Genomic DNA, 26,646 nt, shown 5'->3' with positions numbered 1-26,646 from the left:
GGCAATTGTACCTGGGCTGTGAAATTGTTTGCAAATTGGCAAAATTATACTGGATTTGGCCCAGTAAAAGTGGAATGATTTAGTCCTTTGAATGGATCCCTAAATCGTTGACACTGCAAGTAATTATCCAGTCTGATTTTTTTAAATGGTGCAAAGGTTTACCTGGAGACAAAGCCACTACTGAAGATGGAAGCTCCAGTTTTTGTCAGGCTGAGAAATGGTCCCCCTCCTGACACCGGCAGACCTGCCCACAGAGCTGCTTGAGCAGTTTTCGTCCATAATGCAAATGCATTTTGGTATAAACTTGCCTTTTCTTCTCCTTGTTTTCATTTGCAATGGTTCTTGATATCTTTAACTGTGGAACAACAACAAGAAAAAACACCTCAGTTTAAACTGACAAGTAAATTGCTGTATAACTTTCCAAACCCTTGGAGAGAGCTGTTGCAATTATACCATGGGGTTTGCTTTTTTTACAGCTGTAAGTACTAATTCATATAACTCCAAAGTGAATTACATGTTTGAATTGTTTATATTACCTCTGGGCATTGATGCAGTGCTCAATAAAGTCACTCTAATTATTTTGTGAATATTGTTACATGAATATCATGTTACCAGAGCATCACCTCAGCAGTTAGTCAGTCTACATGATACATATTCTTAGTGTCAAATAAACTGTAATCCCATTAGCATTTTGTAAACCTCCAGTTGCTGTTTTCCATATTGTTTCTGCTAATATAATAGGAGCCTTCTTTTCAAGTGCCTCCTCTGCCATCATCTCTTACATTGAGTCTTGCTATTATGTGGATTGTGAGGAGTAAAAATGCCTCTCTGAAGAAGTTTTGTCTCTTGCTTGCTTGGCCTGATACAAACTCTGGTTTCTGGAAGAAGCATTTCTTTTTCTAAGAAATTACTTAGACACTTTCTAAAATGCAGAAAGCAGATTTGCAGCATCCAAAGAGAATTGATCACATTAAACAAATACTCGCTTTTGCACCAAAAGCCTGTGTACTGCGTGGCTTTGTGTACTGGACACGCTTTCTGGTCCATTGAGGTGTGTAAGTGGAATGGTGACGTAAACAGATGAAACATGAGCAAACCTTCAGCAACATTTCCCTAAAGGTAACCATAACCAGCAGCACTGCAAGTGAAGTTTTGATTACTGTTAATGATTGTGTTCTTCTGAAGCGAGCTTTGAGCTGTAGTGTTTATCTTGAATCTTGTCTGATTTTACCTAAGTGCATTCAGATGTTTACTGAATTGAGGCATTGATATATTGGCCTCCATTAAGCTAAACAGTTGTCTGAAAATAATAGCCCTTTATTTCAGTTTTCTCTATCTGCAGTGAGTATTTGGTTACAGGGTTTTTTTGAGAGTTGCTATGGTTATTGTCTGTGTGCAGAATAGAACTGTGCTACATGGGAAGGTGAGTCTCAAAAACAAAGGTGAGAACTGGCCAAACTCGTTTTTTAGCTGGTAAAGTTGTTTGCACTTAGAATAGAGACTTTACAAAGACCTGCTTTAATTTTATTTCCTTTTTTAAACAATGGTATTAATAAGATTCACCCAAAGTTACCAGCTAATTAAGCCAGGGATTTAATTAGAACTTGAATGTAGTCTGGGTGCAGCAAAATTCCACTTGAAATGAGTGAAGTGCGAGTGAGGAAAAAATTTTGCTCCCTGTGTTGCAAAATGCAACTCTGCTATGCAAATCAAAGCAGTTAATAATTGTAAAGCACTTTTAAACATTTAAACATTTACATAGCCCTATGAAGACTCATCGTTTACCACATTTCCAGGATGCTAAGCAAACACATGCTCTTGCTTTTTCACTTGCACTTGTCCGCATCTACTTCATATTTCTCTTGAAGACTTTTGCATACTTGGACAGCAAAGTACACAAAAAGTGTTTGACCAGAGGAGAAGCTCCCCTTCCACAAGTTACAGTCTTGTTGCGTGGAGGGCCATGGTAAATTATGATGCTGAGTTTTGTCATGCAAAGAAATGAATCAAGAAGGGGATGATCCAGAAAACGGCTCGTGTGTTATTGAATAGGAAAAACTTTCAAGATGGTGTCCCTGGTGTTATAATAAACAAAATGTGTTCACCTGTTAACCTTGCAGACATCATTAGCAGTTGTTTTGAAAAAGGTTCACTACAGCTGTAACATAGAGATGTTGCATTCATCACCTGTGGAGTTTTCTAATCATTGAGGCTGAGATTTTGCATTTCCTAGGAAGCAAGGCTTCTGAAGGAAAGATTGATAAGGAGTAATGGGGCTAGGTTTCTCGTAGAAAACTCTATGAAAAACATTACAAAATAGTAAGAGTCAGTGTGTTTTGTGGGTGTTATATGAGCCTCGGGAGGCCCATGTTTACTTGCCGAATCAGCAGATGTGATTTCCTGGAACTTGGAAAACCAAGGCTGTGATCACCAAATACCTACACCTTCCCCAGGTAATTTGGTGAATGATGGCTTCCATGTTTATGTTGCAGTCAAGGGTAACCTAAACACTGCAGCTAGTAACAGTAGTAAAGTTCTTTTGGTCTTGAAATGTAACGCTGATAGCAAAGTGCCAGTATGTTCCCATTATATATAAGGGAATCCAGATTTTTTTTCTTTTTCTTTTTTTATTTTTTTAACCTCTCCCCCCTCTCTCTCCCCCCTCTCTCTCCCCCCTCTCTCTCCCCCCTCCTCTTTTTCCTTTTATTTTTTCTTTTATTTTTGGTTTTTTTCCTTTTCTTTAATTTTTCTTTTTTTTATTTTGTTGTTTGTTGGTTGGTTGGGTTTTGTCCTAGTTTTCAGTCTTATTTGAAACTAATCCCAAGGAATATGCCCAAGGAATAATTTTTTCTTCCCTGATGAAGATCTATTACAGTGAGAAGTGCCAGAAGCCCATATGCCTTATTTGACTGCTTGTGTGTTAGAAATCCTTCTGATGGGAGACTGTGATTGCATCAACAGCAAAAGTAACTATAGGTTGACATGCAATCACTTTGGCACATGAGCCATTCTTTGTGCTGAACACATGTCGCCTGGAACCAGGGCCCCATGTCAGGAAACATTTTGTGTCCCTTGTCTTAAATAGAAAAAAGAGCTTTCCATAAGTGAGTGCCATATATGCACTGCTGTGGGTGAAACTGTGAGCTCCTGACTTAGCCAATGTAAAAGTCTTGAAAACATTCCTCTTGGCCTATATTATCAAATGCTGCTGCTGTATGCTATACATCAAATACCTATCTAGTGCAACAGTATGACTTCAGAATGCCTTTTACTGGAAGAATAGCCCATGGGCATTGTCCAGGAACAAAACAAAGCTGAATCCAGTGTACTTCAAGAGAGTGAATTCCTACTTGCTTGTTCCAGTTATCCAGGGAGGAGAGCACGGCACAAGAGTTGGCGTGGGTTGGAGACCCTTCCTGGTGGGCAGGTTGGATGTGGCTGTTCTGCTTTGAGGTTTAGTGAGCATTACCTGTACAGATGTGACCAGACTGTGCCAGTTGGCATCCAGGCCACCTGCGGCCCCTGGCGTAGTTTATTCCACCAGAACATACCTAGCCAGTGGCATGATTTGTTCTCTGAGTCTTTTTGGATGATTTTTATTTATATGTGAAATGGAAAGAGTTGATTAACTATAGATCAGATTAACTCTGATCTATACAACTGGTTGTTTGTTGGTTTGTGGTTTTTTTTTCTTTTTAAGCTGAAGTTTTGCGATTCAAGCATTCCTCTTGCATTACGTCAACTTCACTTTGAGTTGCCAAACTGTAGTGCAAATTCACTCCTCTTCAATCTTTGTATGGGAGGTGTCACTAGAGCTGACAATTTGCATTGCGGTTACAGGCAAAAGGCTTAAGCCCCTCATCATCTTCACTAGAAAACATCAGCAGTGATTTAGTGTTTCTGGAGTAGCTACTGATCTGCATTGTTACCTTAAGCTAGATCATGAGGGGGAAGTCTCAGCATGCCATCTCCTGAGCCATTTGTTTCTATTCTAAAGAGCTTGTAGCTTGCTGGTGGAAGTTAATTCTCCTGGCCTGGGTAGGATCCTAGAAATTCTCCTTTATGTATCTGTTGGTTTGCAGTCAAAATATTCTGTGATTCAGAGGTACGCAGAAACAAAAATACCAATATTCTGACTCTATTTTTTTCAATTTTTATTTAGGTACTTCCTTTCCCCAGCCAGGTGGTCTACAACAGAGTTGGAAAGTGTGGGAGTCGAACTGTGGTTTTGCTTTTGAGAATTTTGTCAGAGAAACATGGATTCAACCTGGTTACATCTGACATCCATAACAAAACAAGACTGACCAAAAATGAACAGGCAAGTGTCATCTTAGATCCTGTTTTCTTATTATGTTTGTGAAACTGAGAAACAAGGGCCTGTGCTAGCAGAAGCCACGTTGAAAAGGTGTACTGCTACTTTGACCTGAGTAGTCAGCCAGAATTCATCATCCTCTAAGTGGCTTCACTTAATATGAGAAATGGATGGTAGAGCCAAGAACAACACCATGTGGAAGCTAACCAGAAAAACTACCTTCCAGTGAGCCAGCTCTTGAATTTAGTCAGCAAAGCAGTTAGTCCAGCAGAGAGGCAAGCGGGTTAGTACAAGTGAAGGTAGGTGCTAACAGCTTCTGGGACATATGTTAATGTATCTGCAGGGCACAGCCATTTATCATATAATCAGGCCATCTTATTCAGACCTGGCTTGGATCTCTTTAAGCAGAACAGGAAAAAATAAGAGCTAACAGGTTGGGGTTTTTTTCTCATTTTCTTAATTCACTTCTAGTAACCACATGCTTCAGAAACTTGTTTCCCAGGGCCACATTAACTCATGTTGCTATAATCTGACATGTCCTTGATCCTATCTGAGCCTCTTGCTCATCTGCCTTTTTCATGTTATTGCACAACCCTTGATAAATCAAGCAAAAATACCACATGAAACCTCCTTACAGGGACACCCCTTTTCATGTTCCCTTAAAGCTGTAGAAGGCATGGCTTTTGCAGCTTTGATTCCACAAAAGATCGAGTTTCCAAATTCCTTTGTATTTAGAGTAACCATGTGCCCTCTGTGAATATCACTGCCATCAGTAGGTATTGGTGCAAGTAATATAAAAAACCTCAGACTCCAAAGTGTACAGATATAGTCAGAGGCCTGACTATATCTTGACTTGACTTGCACACATTGCCCACAGCTGCTATTTTGATCTGCTGATCAGGTAGATGTCTCAGTGACTGCCTGCATCACTCCTAGAAATAGCAGCCTGAAAACCACAAAAGGATGTCTGCCATGAGGAAAATACAGACATGGGCCTGCCAGTGGCGTTGTGCTGTGATTGGGGGTGATGTATTTGTAGACTGTTTATGAGCATAAGATTGTTACTTTAGATACAGCAGTTCGTGGAAATCTGGGAGCATATATTGCTCCTCGAGGTCCAACCTTCATCCCTTCCAAGGTGGCCATGAGGGTCCCGCCACCAGCCAGCTTACTTAACCCTACCCAGCACTTGAATTCAGCCCAAGGCACGAACCAGCTGGCCAGGGCTGCCACACCAGCCCAAAGGCTTCTGTGCTCAGCTGGGTGTGACACCCCAGCAAAAAGCTGTGGAGGAGGCCAGTGTCCCCCCCGCTGCCCCTGTCTATGGCCGAAGGAAGGGACAGAGCCCTGGGCTGCAGCTACTGCAGCATCCCTCTGTGTATCCCACTAGCAGCACCACAGAGCCTGGGGAGTTCACAAAAATGTCCCATTGAGTCTGGGTCAAACTGTAATGTGCTACAGAGTCTACCTGGTTACTTTTCCTGCTTAACTGTTGGATATGAGATAGAGTAGAGGATTTCTGTGGGTATGCCTACTTTTGTGTTTCGGGTTGTTTGGGTTTTGTTTTGACTATGTCCTTCATTGAGTTTCATTGCTGATCAGGAGATCCATCATAAAACCAAAAAGCCTTTCAGGCGTTAATAATTACCAGCTTTTACCCTCATCATCCACTTTGTTTCAGTTCTGTTTCGCTTTTCTCTGCTAGGTGGATTGTCCTTTGTTAAACATGATACAAGATCACATCTCAATAGTCCTCTGTGCTTTTGTCCAGCATCTTAATATGCTCCTCCAGAGAGGCCCAGACTTGTTTTTCATGCAATGAGTACACTGACAGAGGATAAATATCTGCATTACCTTTTGTACTCCAGAAACTGTTAGGTTACTGGACAGCAAATGTACTGGAACACAGATGGTGCTGGAAGTATTGGTATAGAGGTGATGATTTACTCTATAGATTGCCCTGCTATAACTTGAGTCTCTTTTAATTTATGTCTTATTACCATAGTTACAATAGGTTCATGATTTAATGAGTACTTTTACTGAAAAGTGCCTTTAATCACCAGGAAACATGCCTGGAAACAGTTACTGTTCTGTCGTCCAGGGTATTTTTAGTTGTCTTCTCATTTTTTTTTTACGAGCAGAATATGAAAAAATTCTTTCTCCCACCTTTGATGCAGTGTACACAAGAGGAAGTTAAGAGAATGAATGGCCTTAAACTCCAGGTACTGAACATGAGAAAAGAGGGCTGGGCTGGGCTATATGCTCCCAATGTGAGCATGGGCTTCTCGCTCTTGATGATACGTCTCTCGTCCTTCTGTCACTTGTCTGTCCTGTGTTTGGTTAAAGCCCTGATCCAGCCAAGACTTTTTTGTAAATATTTAGCATATGCAGTCTGCTGCTGTTAAATAAAGTTAAGCACGTAGGTGTTCTTAATGACTGCAGAGACTGCACATAACTGGAATCCTTACTCTCATTGCCTTTTTCAGTCTCCTTCCTACTAAGAAATTTTCCTGAGTTCTGTGTGCCTGCCAGCAATTAGAAGTGCAGCCTTTGAACATCCTATGGGCATAAGGGAGTGAGTTCTGGAAAGTTGTACCTGTTTGCTATAATATTTCTGAGTAAATAAAATACAGAAAATAATATGTAGTATTCATGTATACGAAGTCAGTCTAGTTGATGGTGGCTTTAAAATGACACACTAACTACTGCAAACTGACTTCTTCCTCACCCTTGGCTTCCTCCTCCACCCCCATTTTTCTGCATTTGGAGTAGTAAGAATGAGTATGCTTATAGGTATACAAATACCAATCACATATGGGAGTAACTGATAGTTTATCCTCATATTGTTTCCTTCTACCACTAATCCTTATGGCTGTGCAGCCAGCTTTATGTATAATTCCACTTTAACACACTAAAAATCCATCACTAATTTTTCTTAAATGCTTTAAAAGAGAGAAAATTGGTCTTAGCAGCTTGGGGAGCTGAAGTAATTCCTGAAACCATTCCAAATTTTTGAGAGCTGAAAATGAAGACCTGGTCTCATTCCTGCGAGTTGTTTATGGAAATGAATACCGAGATGAAAGTGATATACAAAATACCTGTAGATACTTGTGCCTCCTGGACCCTACATGCCTTCAGTAGAGATTGAAAACAGTATAAAATGGTAAAGAACTCACAAGAAAGACAGATAGAGATTATTTTTGTTGTCCTGTTTGTATCAATGTTAGTGGAGACCATATTGTCATCCAGCTGACCTCACCTGGAAAATCCCAGTTGCCTCACCATTTTTATACATTTTGACCTCAAATTCTCCCAGTGAAACATAGCAGCTTAAAAAAACTAGTAATGTTTTGGATGTTGTCTGGGTGGGACTACTATCTGAATATTTCTTTTTGTTCCCAGCAGAATTTACCTATTGCAAATCTCGAACCAAGCAGGACTGCTCTGAGCAGTTGTTGTGGAGGGCTGGCCGATTCCAGAAGAGGGGAAGAAGGTGTCCTCTCTCGCAAGCCCGAGTTCAGTTTTTGTGCAGGGACAATGCCATGGCTGGAGCAAAGCCATCCCTCCATGTTTCTCCTCTTTTGGGGAGGGCCCTGTCCAGTGTCTCTCAGAGTCATTTCACTGTGCCATCTGCTGGGTTGTTATTTGCAATGCAGCAATAGCTGAGTACAAATACACAAATTATGCCGAGCCATTATGGTTTCTTCAGTATGGCCAACTGAGATCCCACAGTGGTGGGGTAAGACAGCAGACAAGGAAGAATCATTCATCTTGGAGTATTGCCTCTTGGTGCTCTTGCTCAGATGGGCTTTAAGATTCAAAAATAGCTTGCAATTTACAGGATTTCTCTGTGGATCTGGTCTTCTTTAAAGGTCCTGTTTAAAAGTCAGTGCAGAAAATTAATTTTAGAGAAAAATTTAGAATAAAAGCTTAAGCAAAGAGTCACAGTAACAGAAAGATTTACACTAGGGGGCAAATCAGCATGTAGGTGAAAAGCTCTGTTCCTTACAATTAATTACTGTTTGAGGGGGAGGGGTGGAATGACAGCAAATGTGTGTCGACTGCACCACAGAGGTCTCTGCTGCTGCTTGCTGTGGTTTAGCATCTCTGCAGACTCCTGCCGTGTGGTGTACGTGCTCCCCTTTCCTCAGGGAGCGCAGAGCGCCCCATGATTGTGGTTGACTTGTGCGTGGTGGCTGAGCTGAGGTGGCTGGGCTGTGCCCCGGGCTGCGCTGGTGGGTGCGGACTGAGGCTGCCACCCCCTGCCTCCCGCCGTGTGCTCTTGTGTCCTGGCACTCCCCTCTCCTGGGATCCTGGTTTAGCAGCATTAGCTCTCTGGTGCAATGTAATTAATTTCAAAAGCAAATTACTGTTTTTTTCAGCACTGTTTCACACAAACGGCCTAATACCCGCAGGAGAGATCCAGGCAGCAGCAAAAAAGAGGAATGCTTCCTTGTGTCCCCTTATCCTAGTGGGCATGTGCTCCTTTCAGGCTTCCTCTGGGTATTTTTACAGATCCTCCCTCCAAACATGGATGTGTTCTGGTTCATATCCCTCTCGCCTTCATCACTAGTTCCATCCAAAGGTGCTTGCTTTCCTCAGCTCACACCCTTTGCTCACTCTTCCTCTCTGTTAGTCCTCTACACTAATCACCTTGTAAAAAAACCAAAAAAACAAAAAAACAAACAAAAAAACCAACCACAAAACAAAGGAAAAACAATACAGAACAACAACAAGAGAAGAGACCTTACTCTTCTGGGAGACATTGGAAGATTTCTCTTTGGGGCTTTTTTTTTTCTTTCCTTTAACATCATCTTAAAAGGAGGGGCAGATCACTAGGTATTTCTGAGCTATATGTTTAGCTTGTTAGGCCGAAATCAGTTCAGCACAGTGGGATCAGAGAGAGGGACCCATGGGAAATATGGCCACAGTTTGCATGTGGCCATGAGCCATTACAGTTATTTATTTTTCCCTCTTGACATCTGTGTGTTGTTTCTGTTGAGCCTTACTTACCCTTTTGGCAGGGTTTTAAAAAGAATGTTTTTTTTCTTGTTTGTTCATATGCACATTGTAGCTTTATCCACATCTGCTTACAAGTCCAGTTGATCATTAAGTGTCTAAATATGAAGGTACTTTAAGTCAAAACAGAATTCTTTGTCTGCTTTGGACTAAACTAATATCATAGCTCAAGTGATTGAGTTTGGTAGCAAGAGATTAAAAAAAAAAAAATCCAGGAGCCAGATGCTGTCCTGCTCTCTGTGCATCTTTCCAGGCTCCTTTTGCCCCTGAGGCAGAAGGGCCTGTGCCAGTCCGGCAGCAGGTTGACACAAGCCTGACACTGACAGCAGGTGAAGTGCAATGGGAAACATGGTGGTGGTATGATGTGAATCTTCCTGGTGTCAGCCAATCGATCACAGGATCGTGGAGTAGTTTGGGTTGGAAGGGATTTTCAAAGCTCATCTAGTCTAACCCCCCTGCAATGAGCAGGGACATCTTCAACGGGATCGCGTTGCTCAGAGCCCCGTCCAGCCTGGCCTGGAATGTCTCCAGGGATGGGGCATCTCCCACCTCTCTGGGCAACCTGTTCAGCCCCAGGGTGAGCTGAGGGGCAAGAGAGGCTTCCATGGTACTTCGTAACACATATGCCCACCCACACGTTTATCTAGCAGTATTATATTAAAGCTTCCTGTCTTTTTAAACTCAGTTGGATTACTTTGTATGGCTATGCTATCTTTTATATCTCCACATTTATACTCTTATGACACTTTTTCATTTTTTCCAAGATGGAATTACAGTGATGACCATAGTGGCACGAATAGAGTTTTTATCTCACATCAACACCTTCTTTCTGCCATCTTCCATCCTTTCTTGATGCAACTGTTTGTTTGTTTGTTTTTGTTAAATCACACATCTTATTTTTGTTTTCTCCTGTTTCTTTCATATTGCCTTTCTTTTGGCAGCCTCTTCTTAGATTCAATTCGCTTGGGTTTACAGCCTTTCTCAGACCTAATATGCCTTGATATACACAGTCTATACCTAGTATAGCTTAAGGTACTCGAACTAGTTAGACAGGAAAAGCCTCATCCTGAGAAAATGGACAAACTAAACTGTTTGCTTCAGCGCTCATCTTAGATGTATGTGTATAAAATTGTCGAAGGCAGAGCAAAAGTAGGGAAAAGCATATTAGTGTGTGCATTTTTTTATTCAGTTCTTGAAGTTAAATAGTGGTAGCTTGTGTAGTCTGAAAGAAGGCAGCAGGTTATGTATCCTAGGAAAAATGGCGAATGAAAGATGGATGATAAACAGTAAAACCTGACACACAGTGTAAAAAAACCATGCCAAAATATCAGTATAACAAAACTGGGAAATAGAATGAGGAAAAAAAAAAAAAAAAAAGACAATTGCTGCCACTTAAATGTGATGGCAGGGAAATGCTACCATGGTCTTCAAGCTTTTAGTGCAGTAACTCATCACATACCAGTCAGTTTATCTTCACCATGTAACAGGCTGGACCCCATGTATTTCCTTATTTTGTTTATGTCAGCTGTAGCATTCAAGTTTTAAGAATTTTTTTTTTTAATTAATGTCTCCTTAATAGTGTTTGAATTTAGTACCTGAATTGATATGACTCAAACAAGAATGTTTGATTCACCTTCTCTTATCTCTTTTTTTTTTTCCCAGTTATGAATTTCTGTTACTTTTTGTATTACTTTATACTACTGGGTTTATAAAATCAGTAAACCTATCATTTCAAATGCATTTGTGTTCAGCATCCGTATTATAGGCTGCATTTCAGCCTGGAACAGAAAATCAGAAAATAAATCTTAGGAAATTAATAGTAAGGAAGCAAAATTAACCAGAACATCTCAACTCTCTAGCATGATGCTCCACTAGCCACTTTCAGCTTTCTCTAGATCAGGGGTATCAAACTCATTTTCACTGGGGGCCACATTAGCTTCACGGTTGCCTTCAAAGGGCCGAAAGCAATTTTAGGACTGTACAAATGTAACTACTCCTACATTTATACAGTCCTAAAATTGCGTTCGGCCCTTTGAAGGCAACCGCGAGGCTGATGTGGCCCTCAGTGAAAATGAGTTTGACACCCCAATCTAGATCACAGCTATAGTTCAGCTTACACAACATAGACATTCATATCCATGGTGTGCAGTCTTCAGTATATGCTGTTTACATTATTCCACTTTAGTGATCTGAAATTAAATCATTTATTAAAAGAAAAAAAAGAGGCAAATGTGCCTGAACTAGAACGTGGCATCATCTTCCTAAGATTGCCCATTTAATTTGTACTCTTAATTTGCTGTAATAGTAAAAGAAATTAAAGTGCTGATTCCTGTATTTAAACAGCTGAATCAATCAGTGCTTTGGCAATGTTAGCAATTTTTATTGTTATATGAAAATGGTCATTGGCTCAGATCCCATTTTCTTTTACAATTTCGGGCATTTTACATTTTGGCATTCTGATGTATAGAGCCAGTGTCTTCAGAGGGGAGCTGCCACTTGCAAAGCTCTGGTGCAGATTTAGTTTATGCCTTTCTTTAAACTGATACCCACTTTTGGAAGTTAACAAGCTCCATGATAGCAGGATGGTGTCTGCAGCTTGACCTTTCCTTGCTTAGACATGAAGTAGTAGTGGTGCTGTCTTGATGACGGTGCTTGGGAGGGATAGTGGGGAAGGAGTTCCTGAGTAATTCAGACTTGAGAACTACATCATCATATGTTATTTGAGAGTTATATTCGTCTTAAAATGTGCGTTGACATAACATGGAAAATTTTATTTGTTATTTTTTTTTAGATGGAATTGATTAAAAACATAAGCACTGCTGAGCAGCCCTATTTATTCACTAGACATGTTCATTTCCTCAACTTCTCAAGGTAAGGCATTTTTTCAGTTAAAAGTCTTTTTTGTTGATATCTATTAATCCTAATGCATAGAACATTTTCCCTCCTTCTTGCCATATGAGCAATACAATGTACTTCCCCTCCCCCCGCTTTCTTTCTGGCACTGAAAGTCACATTCAGAAGTTGGAGTTTTTCTCCTGCGCTCTCTTTGCTACAGAATAGTTATGTGCAGTATGTTTGAGAAAACCCAGGATGCTTTTGCATGCCTTTGACTCCAAGATGATCTTGGTTTACAATGTTTCCAGCCAACACACATGAGATGATAACTTAGGTCTTTAGACTGTGCACTCATGTTTTAACAGTAGCAGCACACTGTTGTGAAGGTTTCGTCTCTGCATAGCCTAATACGAGACTGAAAACTCCACTGAGTTCGTTAATTTTGTACCTGCAATGACTCTTCACCAATTTAACCCATTTAATTTTTTTCTGACATAACAGCCCCCCTTCCACAGGATGCAGAAGTATTTATAAACCACGCAAACAGATTATGCCCTGTGTCATGGGAGTGCAGTCCCTTCTGGCAGCTATTTAAAAGTATGCAGCAAGACTCTAGAGACATTTATAGCATAGAATGTGAAGAAAATTGAATTTGGATGAAACTTCTGAGGAATTTTTGGAAGGATGCAAATGAGTGATGCCAGTTCACATTTAGCCAGGACACAGAGGTTAAAGCTGACTGCAGATGGTTATTGCCCAGGCTGTAAATTTAATTTGGAAATTATATTCAGGAACTATGCCATCTGTGCCACTAGGTTGGACTCCTCACATTTAGATTAAAAAAAATCTGTAGAAGTGTGAATTTTCTGCAGATCTTTGCAAGAGCTTGCCTAACTTCCCAGCATTTTGTTGACATGGTAATGTCAGTGCATGTCCTTTGAATGTATGGCTTCAGACATGGGCAGAGAGTGTAGTAAAAAAAAGAAAAATTGGGAGAGACTGTTGTTTTGGTGGGGTTTTTTTTAGAAAATAACATACTTGGAGCAATTGGAAATTCACTTGATACATAACTTAACTATGGACATGATTTCATTACATGACAACAAGAAGAGTTGAACAAAATTTTGATCTTCGATGTTCTCTATTCTGATTCCATAACAGTTCAATTTGTAATGTATTGTCTTTAAAGAATAAATCTTATTGGGATAGGACTTCACATCTTTGGTAAATGATCTCTTCTCTCTACTGAAATGCAAAATCAAACAACTAGCCACACCTGAGTGTCAAAGAAATGTTTCTTGATTAAACTGATTTTTCAGAGATGGTACACAATGTTAGGTATGTGACAAAAAGATGACCATCGTTACGTCTTGCTCCTCCCAAGATTCCATTTTCTTTATATATGGTACCTCCTTGCTACATAGGTAACATGTTTTTTCTGTAGTGTATCCAGGAGATGAAATCTCTACATTTTTCTTCCAATACAAATTTGTGAAAATATATAAAAATTATATAAGATGTATAAAAGTATTTGCAGCTTCCTTTTTGGCTGTTCCTTGCAAATGTGAAAACTTTTATTAGAAGGATGCTTGCTTTAGCTGTATAAAGGTGAAAAGGCTGAGTCTTTTAAATGAGATGTCATTGAAGTGCATCAACATTGCTCACTATTGGTTTAGCATTTCCAAGTGTTTTCTGATGAATTTAGCATTTATCAGAATTTTAGTCTATAGTTTCAAAATATATTGGCAGTGTTACATCTAACAGTGAAGTAGCATGTTGAATATTTTTCTCTCTTCCTTAATTCTAGGGTGATGTTTTTTAAAAAACTGTATTTCACTGAGGAGCGATTTTGCATAAATTTCAAAAATATGATTTAAATACACGTTATAAATATTACAGTATTGTGAAAGTGGTTTAGTTTTGCTTGATTTTATTTTTTTGAAACTTTTCCTTTATATACCATCTCTAGTGGATAGCTGAACTCAAATCAGCTATGAAATACGATTCTTCCCATTTGTGCCAGCTTTTCTGCCAGCTCAACGCAGAAGCCATGCAATACCCTAGAAAATACAAGAATGAGGATCGAAGTATGGACGTGGTATTTTCTGGCTGACACCTGAAGACCTCAGGCACCAGCTCGCCATGAGCAGGCAGCGCAGTAGGGGACAACAGACTCCTGACTGCAGGCTTAGGGCAGCTTTAGATCCCTGAAAGGCTCAAAGTTCAGCCTGAAGAACCCCACTTTGGTGAAACCCCTTGCTCCTTCCCAAGGGAAGGTATGAGGCTTTTAACATACCATTGTAGCAGAGCTGTTACTGAAAATTGTGAATTTTTGCAGGGGCAGCCATCCTGGGGGCTAGTGCAGAGAACAAACTCACTTCTCTCATTTGGTATTTTGCACCTTTGAAACAAAGTTTTGTTTGTGGGAAGGCATAAGGAATGCTTTATTCTCCTTCCTTCCTTGCTACGTTTTTGGTAAGCTTGAAGGTTGCTGTTTGGATAGAAAGAGTCTCTTCCACTCATCTTGCACTTCTCTGGTTGAGTGCTTTCAAGATCTGTAGGAATTACGTTAAGCCATTTGGAGCGTATCACCAAGGTAGTGGAGAAGCAGAGAAAATGTAAGCAGAGTCGTGCAAAACAGGAGTCTGCTTTGCTTTGCTTATTGGTGCTTCTCCACTTCCTGAACAGCAGTAAGAAAAATAAACTTGACTTTTATTTAACATCACTGATGTTGAACAGCAGCAATGACAAATCACTTGGATTTCCCCGCTTTGCACCCTGCACCTGCTTATAAACCTGTCAGCACTTAAAGCACTCTGATTATTCAGAAAAGCATCATGGCGTTTACTCATGTTTCCAACTGAAAAAAAAAAAAAATACTATATCGCCTTATCAGAAAAAAAATCTCTAGTGGAAGTGAGCTAAGCCTTCCGTGGTGAGTTTGAGCACATGCCTGTTTCTGAGGTACCAGTTGCTTTGCTGAACAAAGTTCTAAAAACTTGAAAATCTCATCCTGACCTGAATGCTTGCCATGGACATTTTTCCCCTTGTTTTTGAACAGTGTTTTAAGAGGGCCTGCTGGTTCAGCTGAGTGAATGAATCCTCATTTATTCTCCTACATCTTTGTCTTTTAGTTCAGTACTATCTTTTCTCAATTCAAAGTAGTGCAAAGAGGCAGACAAAAAGGCAAATCCTGAAAGGACTCATTAAAGCAAATGTTATGTGAATTTTTACAGACATAAATCTAATTAGTTACAGCTTCAAACAGAAGATGGAAAACTAAGGTTCTTGCTCTTCTTTGGTGTGAGTGAATTTCTACATAGTGCTTGTCATCACAGGAAAAGCTTTTATTCCCAATGGTTTGCAACTTCTGTTCCCAGTCTCTCCAGTGCAGCTAGGGCTGGCTTTAGGAGACCATCCAGTGCCTCAGAAGGGTGGCTGCTCCATCCAGTCCATTTTGGGACCATTTCTTTTGGGGAAGGTGGCTCTATTTATTGAATTCTCTGTTACTTGTGAATCCTGGGCAAGGCTTTTCATTACAGCTCTGTGGTCACCATGCTGCTTGTTTCATCCTAAATGCTGGACTGATCTCTCCATACCTGGCTTTATTGTAATGACCCTACTTGGAAATGTTCTTACATGCGGAGGCAAATGGTTGAGGAAACCAGGGCTGTTTAGCCTGGAGAAAAGGAGGCTGAGGGGAGACCTTGTCGCTATCTACAACTACCTGAAAGGAGGTTGTAGCATAGAGGGTGTTGGTCTCTTCTCCCAAGTAACAAGTGACAAGATGAGAGGAAATGGTCTCAAGTTGTGCCAAGGAGGTTTAGGTGGAATTTTAGGAAAAAATTCTTCACAGAAAGGCTTGTCAGGCATTGGAACAGACTGCCCAGGGAAGTGGTGGAGTTACCGTTCCTGGGGTTGTTTAAAAGGATGGGGTTCTTAGGGATATAGTTTAGTGCCAGAGTTAGGTTATGGTTGGACTCAATGATCCTGAGGGTCTCTTCCAAGCAAAATGATTCTATGACTTTATAAGGATCAAAACTGTACACTGGGTCTGTATCAGCTTCACTAATGCTGTATATGATAGAAAAAAAAAAAATAAAAAAACCAAACACCCCAACCACTTTTGCAGTCCTCATACTTATACCTTCTAAAGCTACAGTTGTGCCAGAGTGATCTGGGCTTTCATGGCAAGTTGTTTTTCCAGTGTGTTTCCTAGATCCTTTCCTAGTCACTGTTTGCCAGGCTGCCATTACCCATTCTGTAGAAATGGCCTTCACTCCTTATTCTTAAATATGTTACACAAGGGGAAAAAAAAAATGAGCAACATGATGCATGCACAATAACTAGCTGCCATCCTACTGCAGTGGATGCTTTGAAGCAGTAAATTCTTTGAATTAAAAAAAACCCCTTGATAGTTTTGTGTTCTCTCAGAATGCTGAGATCATTGGCTTATGTTTAAAAAAACTATATATATATAATACATATATATAAAATTAAAAATATATATATATACACAACTTCTCACATGCCCAAGAAGCTCTAGAAGTTGTCAGTCATAACCTGTGCTGTGGTCTGCAGTGCACAGGGTAGAGGCACCCATCTTCACTTGTGCAGAACTCAGGAATTCAGGAGGTTTGCCTCCATGCAGATGTGTGCCCAAAAAGGGCACATTGCAGGACCAGGGTGACAGTTGTCATTTATCTTTCTCATATTCCCGTTCGTTTTCAAAGTCAATGTTGTATGTATTTAAAAATAAGTTTGGGAGCCATTAAATTAGTAAAAATACTGATAATTTTTTTGTCTCTTTCTGAAATGAAGTTTATATACTAATGTTCCTGGGAAAAGCTTCCGAAATGTTAATCAGAAGCAAATATTAAAGAGTGTCTGTACTGTAAGCAGGTAAATATTTATATGCTGATATATTTGCTAAGATTGCAGGTGTTACTGATAAATCCAAGCAGTACAGGATCCTAGCCTGCAGAGAGACAAAAAGCTATTTTAGAATAGCTGCAGCTTGCTTGCTGTGCTTTATCATAAATGCCACTTATCATCTATTTCCTTAGCTTGAGAAAAAATGAAGCAGGAAGAAGCTTCAAGTTTGTGGAAAAACCCCACTTGACCTCTTAGTAATCTGCTGAATTAAGTAACCATAACCACCTTTGGGCAGCTGGACAAGATGCTCAGCATTTGCTCCAAGTGTCACAGATTTCAGAAAAGCAGAAAGAATGTTTGCAGGAAGGCACAGGGGGACAGTGAGGCCACAGCTTTGGGTCAGGGCAAGTCAAGGATGGGGAGAATTGTGCGACTCTCATTTTGGACACAGGAAGGCAGCCTTCCCCTCTCTGACACCAAACTGTTATCTTCAGATTGTGCACTCATGGATCCCCGGATCCCCGTCTGGGCAGAGCGGGAAGCTTGGCCGCTCCCTCCTGTCTCAGGCTGAATGAACGTTACAGGGGAACATGTAAAAACCTAAAGATGTGTCTCTGTCAGTGAGTGGTAAGTGACTTTTGCGTGTTTACAGGCTGGCTGATTAGGTCAGGGTAAAGTCATAGGAGGGAGAAGCATTAAAAAGACCACCCAGAGACAGAAGCAGGCTTTTTCATGTCTCACTGGAGTCATGAATTCTTTACTTTCAGCAGTAGTTATAGGCCACTGGGGAATGATCTCCTTTAAAATTTCCTATGATGTGGTAAGGAGATGCAGAGATAAAGCATGGACTCAATTTAATCTTACATTTAATTAGCCCTTATAATTCAGTTCAGTATATCTTATTTGTTCAAAGCTGGGATGAATTATCGCCCAGCATTAGTATGCAAGGCGTCTTTTCTACGTTGTTGGGCTGCTGCCCTCTTCCTTTCAGCTGCAGTTTAGTATCTGCGGCGTGTTTAGTGTCTGTGTGCATGTGCTTGAGGGGACGGGACAACACTTTCCTTTTAGCATAATTTTCTAAGGAAATAAGACTCATACAGTGCTTCCAGCTATTCTGCGTGTCTTTCCAACTTCCCCCTATGCCTGTTTTCTAAATAATTTCTAAACCCGTTGGCCGGCTTCAAACCAAATTTGGAAGGCCAGCAGGAGACTCTGAGACGACCACACTGCTGCAGGTACATCTGCTGAAGGGAAAGCTGAGGAAAATGGAGCTGCTGGACCTTATGCTGGGCCACAGCCAGCAGCCACCTCCCTGTGCCCTGCTTGGAGGCCAGCCCTGGCTCTGCATGTCCCCCTAGCTTAGAGCATGAGGGGTGTGGAGGGGTGGGTTTTGGGGAGGAGAGAAAGATATGTTGGGTCTTCTGCTTTGGAAGGTGCTCGTCTTTGGTTTCTGGAAGCAACTTGAGAAATATTTCTGGTCTTCTGTTATTCATTAATTAGCGGAGTTAATATATAAAGTTATTGTTTTTCTTGAAAAAGACGTTTTTGATAGCCTGTATCAGCATTACTAATTTTTTTTAATATTACTCTTTTAAACAAACATAATGGCCAAGAGTAACGAATAAAAATGAGTAAATCAGGCTGCTGCAGTGGCAGACAGTGTCACATGCAGCAGTCCTGATAAGTTCAGACACTTTCCTTCAACTCTGACCTGAATTCTGAATTATGATTAGCAGTAAATCACATGCTGTGTCAAGGCAGAGATAGACAAAGAGAGATTCAGTCTGGATAAGCCCAAAACTAAACTTAGTTTCTCAATATTGTTCAGCTTTTTTGTTATTCATCAGGTTTGTGTTTTTTCTGATGCAGAAGCAGCTTTAAGAATTGCAGTTTAACACAGCACTTTGACACTACAGTGTTCCCTGTTCTCGGGCACTGTAAATTGTATCTGTGGATTGTATCTGTATCCAACAAACAAAAAGGAGGTATATGTTGAAGAATTAACTTGATTGTGTGTCATGTGAATAAGCTGCATGTTTGAAAGCAGGAGCACATTCTGTGCTGACAGCGTGAAGTTTGAAAGCCTTGCATCTTAGACCACTGGTAGTTTGTAAGGGTTGGATGATGCGTTTGCCATTTTTTTCATCTTCCTTTGCCGTGACCTAACTTATGTATGCATCTCTGGTCCATTGATTTGGAAATAGAATTTCACTTTTAAATTTTTGCATAGACTGGTAAGAGATCAGTAAAACCAGTATGATTCTGTGGTGCTGTCTTCATTGACTTAAAACAGAGTCATGGAATATTTGTTGCAACACTCAGATTTATTAATAACTTGCGGATTCTTGTTTCTCCCTTTCTCTGGATTAAGTAATACTACACAGAACGTAGGTGTTTCATAGAATGTGCCTATGATGTGTTTTAACTGTGCTCCACTAGCTTTTGAAAATAGCGTACTGGGCAAATGGAGCTGGAATAGAGAGATGCTGCATACTTGGTATGAACAGCAGTGGCTGAGTCAGCTTGCACTGGTTCTGTACAGCTCAGCCATGGGAGGGATTAGGCTCTTGGAGTGACTTATTGAATCAACATCTTGAAAAAGTGATTGCAGCACAAGATTATCTACTAAAGTAGTTTCATGTTGTGGATTTTTTTCTCCTTTAAAAAACCAAAACCAAAACCCAACCAACCAAACAAAAAAACAACAAACACCACCAAACATACACACCTAGGGAGTGTTATTTAAAATATGGTAACAAAAATTATTTGGGTAAGCACTGGCTAAGTTCTTAAAAGTAGGGAAATGTCAGATAAACTTATGTGCCCAGCGTTAACACTGTGTCTTTATGTGTGTTTATTATAATCTACACCTTTTGCTAACACATCATGAAACACTTTCTACCGTCATGTGAGGTCCACCTTGTAAAATATACTTTTCATGAATGGCCACACGGTGCTGTAATCCCTCCTACATATTTTTTTCTTTGTTTATACTACATTTTTTTTGAATGATGTGAGTGTGTAATGATGTTTTTTAACTGTGACTTGATGGAAGACTAAGCACAAATCTAACGTGCAGTTTAACCTTTGTATGGTCTAAGGGTTTTTTTCAGGTTTATTTTTTTAGAAAACATTACTCTAGGGTGAGCTTTTCCACAGGTTTTAGGATTGTCTGATTTAAAATTTGCTTGCCTAGATTTCCCATGTTCTTCACATAATAGACTTTTTAGCTTGCATTCAGCTGGTAATATATTCTCAGAATGGAGATGGTTGCTTGAAATTTGGTTACGGAAGGTGGGATCAGGCATAACACCTAAATTATCCTTTTTTACTGTTGTTTGGTTTCCGTGCTCATGTTCACACTGTAGATTTTATTACTAGTTTGAGAGTAACTTAAGAAAGATCTGACATTTAGAAAAAGGCTTGAATAGGACAGCGAAACAACAGAATAAGTTGTACTTAAGGATTTTGGAGCTGGTAGTGGCAATTACACAGGTGATCCTGCCTTTAGGCAAAAAGATGGATTGTGTCAGTCCTAAGTCATTTCTAGTCTTTCTCACCATTGTGTAATGCACAATACAGAGTATTTAGCTTCGAACCTAAAACCTTCATCTTTCAGGAAGAAAATTTAAGTCTTGATTCAAAATCATCAGTAATGCAGAACCTGGTGCTCTTGGTAAATTCTTCAGTACTGAATTGGTCTCTCGAGTTGTAAACTGTGAGTTACTTTTCCTCTTAATTTTTCTGAAAAATCCAATTGACTTATTTTCCTTGGATCTCAGACTACATTTGCCCACTATTCCTCTATGTAAGCTTTCACGTGTAATTTCTTACATGCCATGGTGCAGTCACCTCAGCCTTCTCTGTATTTTTTTCCCTTCTTATTTTCTTTTCCAAGCTAAGGTTTCCAGTTTCTTGACATTTTTGTTTTGCAAGGCATTTCTTTTTCATCCTTCTTGTGACTCTGCAGTGAACTTTGTGCATTCTTTCCTGAAAATGGACTTTGTCAGTGGCCACATCAGTGCTGTGCCAGGTCTTTGTTCCTCTCTGCTCCTGCTTCTCAGAAAAACGGAAGCTAGGATTATTGTGACCTGCGAGGTCTCACATGCTCCTGATAATCTGTGGAGGCATGCAAGTCCTTGCCAGAACGGCTCCTTCCCTGTGACTGTCCTCTAGTTCTAGATGGTTTGGGTTTTATTTGCCGTACTACAGTGCATGATGTTTGCGTATGTCTTGTTTGCCCTGTGGCTCAAGTGGCTCTTCAGCAGCAAACCACTTCCTTCATTATTCTCTCCTTTTGCAATTTTGTTTTCTGAAAATGTAGTAGTTTTGCACTAAGCTTCTGAATCACATATTACCCTATTAAACTGTGCAGATTCAAAGACTCAAGCATGATGATATCCACAGCTCCTTATTTGATAGCGATTAGGTGAAATTTCATATGTGGGACAGGGCAGCCATGTTTTCAGTTTCAGTTACATTGATTTTTATATTATGTACATTGTATACATGATATGTACCGCCAAGTTACAGTGGTTTTTTTATTATACTCAAATTACTGTATCTCCATTTCCATATGGACATTCTTAACATTATCTTGAGTAGCTCTCTACAAAAGCCATTTCCACAGGACAGCTGGAATCACCCGTGACACTCTTGATAAATATATTCATACAAGAAGCAGAATGTGCAGTGCCAAGTGCTTTGCAACGTATTTTGTGTTATAACCTCCCTAAAAAGTCAAGCCCCAAGATTTTATGTGAACATAACTATCTCAGCCAAATCTGTGATCTCATCCAATGTTGAAGATGTATCTTTGCAACACACCATGTTTGTTGATTTAATACTTCCCAAAGAGCTGTATCAGCTGTTCTACTATTTGCCGGGAATTTACTGTAACAAATTGTAATTAATTTTCCTGTTCCTCTATATGATGTGCAACATTTGCATCTCTGAATTATAGTGAAATGTTAATCCAAGGTGCAGAGAGATCCCGAGCCAGACCTTTGGAAAGTCTTGAATACAGGGTATCTGGAATTAAGTAATTTGAAATAATGCAGAGCTTGACTGTAGCTGCTGTTAGTGTTTTGTAGAGAATTAGTGTTGTCTCTTACTTGTTTCCAGCTGTAACTTTGCATTACATAAATGAAATCCCAATTAGTATGTCCTTCTCAAGTGTAGCCTTTACTTGAGTTGGGGATGCTATGCAGAACCTGTCAGGATTTGTCTCACTGTTCTTGCTGTTCATTACGAATTTATATATTAAAATACTTCAATGTCCTCAACATAATGAAAGGTGTAGGGAAAAAAAACCCTCATTGTTTAGCATGCATGAATGTAAAAGACTGACAGAAACACAACACAAAATATTCTGGGAGATTTACAGGATAACGAAATAGAGAAACATAAGGCTTTATAGTGTGATATTTTAGCCATTCACTGGTCTGAGGCAGTTTACTAAGCAATTGCTAGAGGACTAAGTTGTGATTTTTACAATGACATTAGACAGACATATCACTTTAGAAGATGAAATTTCTACTATTGAAATCACAGCTCCAGAAAAGGTAATTATTGAGCAGGGTGTTGCCAGTTTGCACTATTTTACTGTTAACCTTGAACCACTGGGCATTTTGGAACCCCACACACACCTCCCATTCAAGGCCACCACAGCCAAGGATGCAGTTTTGAAACGAAAAGATTTATCTCTACTCACTTTCCATTTTTCCCTTGTAATTCCAAAGAAAAGCCTAGAAACATAGCCACAGGGTAGGGTGAAGGCGCAAAAGCTGGAAACAAGGCACTACAGACAAAAGCAAGAAGATGAACTCCTTAGTTTTGGAGGCTGGCAATACCATTTAGTCCCAGGCAGGCAGAACCTCAGCCCGCTCCTCTGGGAATCTTTGCAGAAAATGTAGCAGCTTGTCCTCGAGAGGGTCCTTGGAGCACCCCAGAGGTGCCCGCTGCCGGCTGTGCAGAATGGGGTTGCTTTATCACGAGTGCATGCTAATACAAGATGTTAAACTTCCATTTCAAGATACCTTTTTCAGAAGACAGATTTTGATGTGATTGCATCTTATTCAAGTCCTAAAAAGGTGAAAGTTATATATTAGTGCTTTTACGTGATCTCCCTGTGAAGCTGTGCTGCAGAGGCGGTGATGGAGCCATAACATAATCGATGTGTAAAGCTTGCTGGGCAATTGTTCTTTCAGTGCATGATTCTCATTTTTACAGAGCTGTAAAAGGAAATTGTGCTTCCTTTCTAAGAAGGACACAATATGCCTGTCCATATTAATATTAGGTGACTGTCAGTTCTTGTTTGCTTCCATTATATTGAACTTCTAGCAACCAACTAATTTGTCTAAGGGGAGATGTATTACATTAAACGAGTAAGAGGCAGCCAAAGTTCTTATAGAGGATAGGCTGGGAGTTGTCTTTTCTTCAAGGAATGTGGTTTGCCTTCAGGGATGGAGGAGCCTGCTTCTGCTTGTGCAAAGAGTTTTGTGCCAAACGGAAATGCAGGAGCCTCCTGAAGTGACGTGACAGGACTACCTTCCTATTTAACCTTTCTTAAAAAGTATTGAAGTGAAAAATCATAGGAGCTGAGAGATCCTCCATTTTACAGCTAGGCAAATAACTTTGGCTTGTTTTTATTTATTTATTTCATTTATTTTTTTTAAACTCGTAAGGGGTTTGTAGCGGATTTTGAACAAAGATTTTGCTCATGTAGGTAATAAAATTGGAATTCATCAGAGACATTCTTCTAAGGGGCAGACTTGCAACATCTGCCATACTTCCCAGGCTTTTTTATTCCGTTTTATTAAAAAAGGATAGGGGAATATATTATTAATAAACCTAAATATCATTGATTGAAGCCTGCAAATATGCTAATTATTTTGATGAGAACTCTAAAAATATACCTGTCACAACAGCACAGTTAAAACTACTGGGATTTAATAGTGTATACTAAATAAATCAGGAGAAGTTAAGTAGAGGAGAGCTCTGCAGAGGATCAGTGTGTATGTTTTCAGTGCTCTGCTGGAGTGGTTGTGTCGTGGCCACCGTCTCTACCCAGTCGTGGCAACATGCTGCTGGGCATGAGAATTATCAGGTACCTTTATCATGCAGGATCCAATCTTGATTGCACTAAGAACAGGTAAGCCTTCTGCCCAGGCCAAGTAAAATATGATTGTGTCCTTTTTTGAATCCTTAACAATAGGTATTTGAGTATAAATAAGGTGACATGATGTAGAATGAGAGCACAATATGTTACTGTTTGCAAGACTGTTTTCATGTGGGTGTTGCTAATTTGAAAAGTTTCACTCTCTAGAGCTAAGTAATATTTAATACGTCGTGATTGATAGGTACCTAAAAATATGCAGAACATACTTGAACAAATGGAGCATTGATTTCCCCCTTTTTTTTCCTCTAAATAGCTTAAGGTTATTGATTTTTAACCAATAGAATTCTTTATGCCATGTGAGTGCTGCTTAGATTCCATAAAAGAGTCTTAGTACAGTCCGTAGAAACAAATGGTTGGAATTTGAAGTATTATAAACTATGTTTTTAAAAAAATGCAGATTTGAATAAGAGCCAGACCAGACTTAATTTTTCTAAAGATTCCCTGCTTGTTGCCTGGTGGAGCAACCGGAGCTGTTTGTAGACCAGGCTCATTACAGTGTGTAGGAAATCAGAAATTTTAGCTTGTCCTGTGTTTGTGGGGTCACAGTCTCCATTTCAGAAATGAGAAGTTCCTCTGTAGCTCTTTGTAAAGGAGTGACCTCCCATCTCAGCTGTCCTCTTGAGACAGATGAGTGTGCATGTGCCTCTTCTCTCAGAACTGTCAGTACTGAATTTACAGTTCACATGTTCAGGGACATATGACTTTACCCGCAAAAGGACGGGCTCTGACACTTTAGTGGGTTGGTTATGCAATCCGCCACCTCCTTTTTTCTTCAAAAAGACAATATGTGTTGAATATTTCCATCTAGCAAACTAATAGCTGTCTGCTTTTGATTTTTCTCTCTTCTTGGGAGCATTTAGGCTTAGCATCCTCTACAAAAGCCAGGCAGGATGTCCCTGCTCTCTTGCTTCTCTGGATCTTGTAATCTTTCTGTCTCTGTCTTAAGGCAACCTGCTGCTGTGGTCATCACTTCTTGCTGTCTTCATTGCTTCCCCTTTTCTTTGCTCTTCTCCTTTATGTCTTTAGATTATTGCGAATCTGCATCAAGCAGCGGGAAGATAATATGTTCAGTAATTTAGGTGCAGCCTATTCTTGCCAGCAATTACACTTGAAAAATCTGTTTTTCACAGCTACCCACCGTGGTGTTCACCAAAAGCTTTCTATCTGAATAATTATTATCAAAGCTTAATGTCCCTTTTGTCATATGGTAATTGCAAGAATACTTTTTTTTTTTTTAATGTAGGTTTTATTTCTGTACAAAGAAAAAAGCAGCAAAGACAAGCTCAGAGAAGAATTCAAGATACTGGATTCAGGATACTTCCCTTACACACCCATGTCCAAACTGGCTATGCACTAATCAGGAAGCAAGAAGCATCTGCCTTCTTAATTGGATTGTTTGAAAGTTTTATGCTGTCTGTGCAATTTCAAATTATGGCAGTGAACCTGCAACATTGAGGTCAATGAGATTACTGATATGCATAGTTATTCATGAGACAAGCCGTTGCAGACTGTATTTAGTGGTCTGGGGAATCATGCAGAATAAAAATCAGGTTGAAACTGTATGGGATTTTTCTCTTTTACTAGAATTAATATTTTTAAACAATTTTGCTGGTTCTTTAATATTGATGAGGAGCCCTAATCTTTTATTATACATATTTAATTATTCATCTAACCCAAAAGTTAAAGAGAAGCCAAGAGGATTGTCTTGGTGTGGAGCGTGTCTTCAGTTTTCTCTCTTCTAATTTAATATTTTACATTTTAAAAGAAAATATATAAATTGTGACTCAAAAAATCATCAGAACAGCATTTAAATACTTAAATATGGCTATGTCTTCAAGCTTCCAAAAATAAAGCATAAGCTAGTGCTTAAGTAAGAATTGTTGTCCTAGGTTGAGGAAACAGAAAGAAGAAACATAATTCAAGTTGCTACACCACTTTGACGTGCACAAGTCTATGGGGCCAGATGGGATCCACCCAAGGGTTCTGAGGGAGCTGACAGAGGTGCTCACCAAGCCACTTTCCATCATTTATCAGCAGTCCTGGCTAACTGAGGAGGTCCCAGTTGACTGGAAGTTGGCGAATGTGAGGCCCATCTACAAGAAGGACTGGAAGGAGGATCCAGGGAATTACAGGCCTGTCAGTCTGACCTTGGTGCCAGGGAAGGTTATGAAGATCATCCTGACTGCCATCATGTGGCACATACAGGACAACCAAGTGATCAGGCCCACTCAGCATGGGTTTATGAAAGGCAGGTCCTGCTTGACCAACCTGATCTCCTTCTATGACAAAGTGACCTGCTTAGTGGATGAGGGAAAGGCTGTGGATGTACTTAGACTTCAGTAAAGCCTTTGACATCGTGTCTGACAGCATTCTACTGGAGAAGCTGGCAGCTCATGGCCTGGATGGATGTACTCTGTGATGCATA

At 40.0% G+C, this 26,646-nt stretch overlaps 1 protein-coding gene across 1 annotated transcript in view; it reads left to right on the top strand.

Moving 5' to 3' along the window:
• The window catches only part of UST (uronyl 2-sulfotransferase), a 169,662-nt gene that overhangs the window by 74,951 nt on the left and 68,065 nt on the right, over positions 1–26,646 (top strand). Inside the window, exons 3-4 of the mRNA XM_065632722.1 lie at positions 4,163–4,318; positions 12,123–12,202. Of these exons, the coding sequence (XP_065488794.1) occupies positions 4,163–4,318; positions 12,123–12,202 (236 nt within the window). The remainder of the gene's footprint in view (positions 1–4,162; positions 4,319–12,122; positions 12,203–26,646) is intronic.

This window comes from Caloenas nicobarica, chromosome 3, assembly GCF_036013445.1.
Source record: "Caloenas nicobarica isolate bCalNic1 chromosome 3, bCalNic1.hap1, whole genome shotgun sequence".
NCBI lineage: Eukaryota > Metazoa > Chordata > Aves > Columbiformes > Columbidae > Caloenas > Caloenas nicobarica.
The sequence above is the reverse complement of the archived record's forward strand: the minus strand, read 5'-3'. Positions and strand labels throughout refer to the sequence as shown.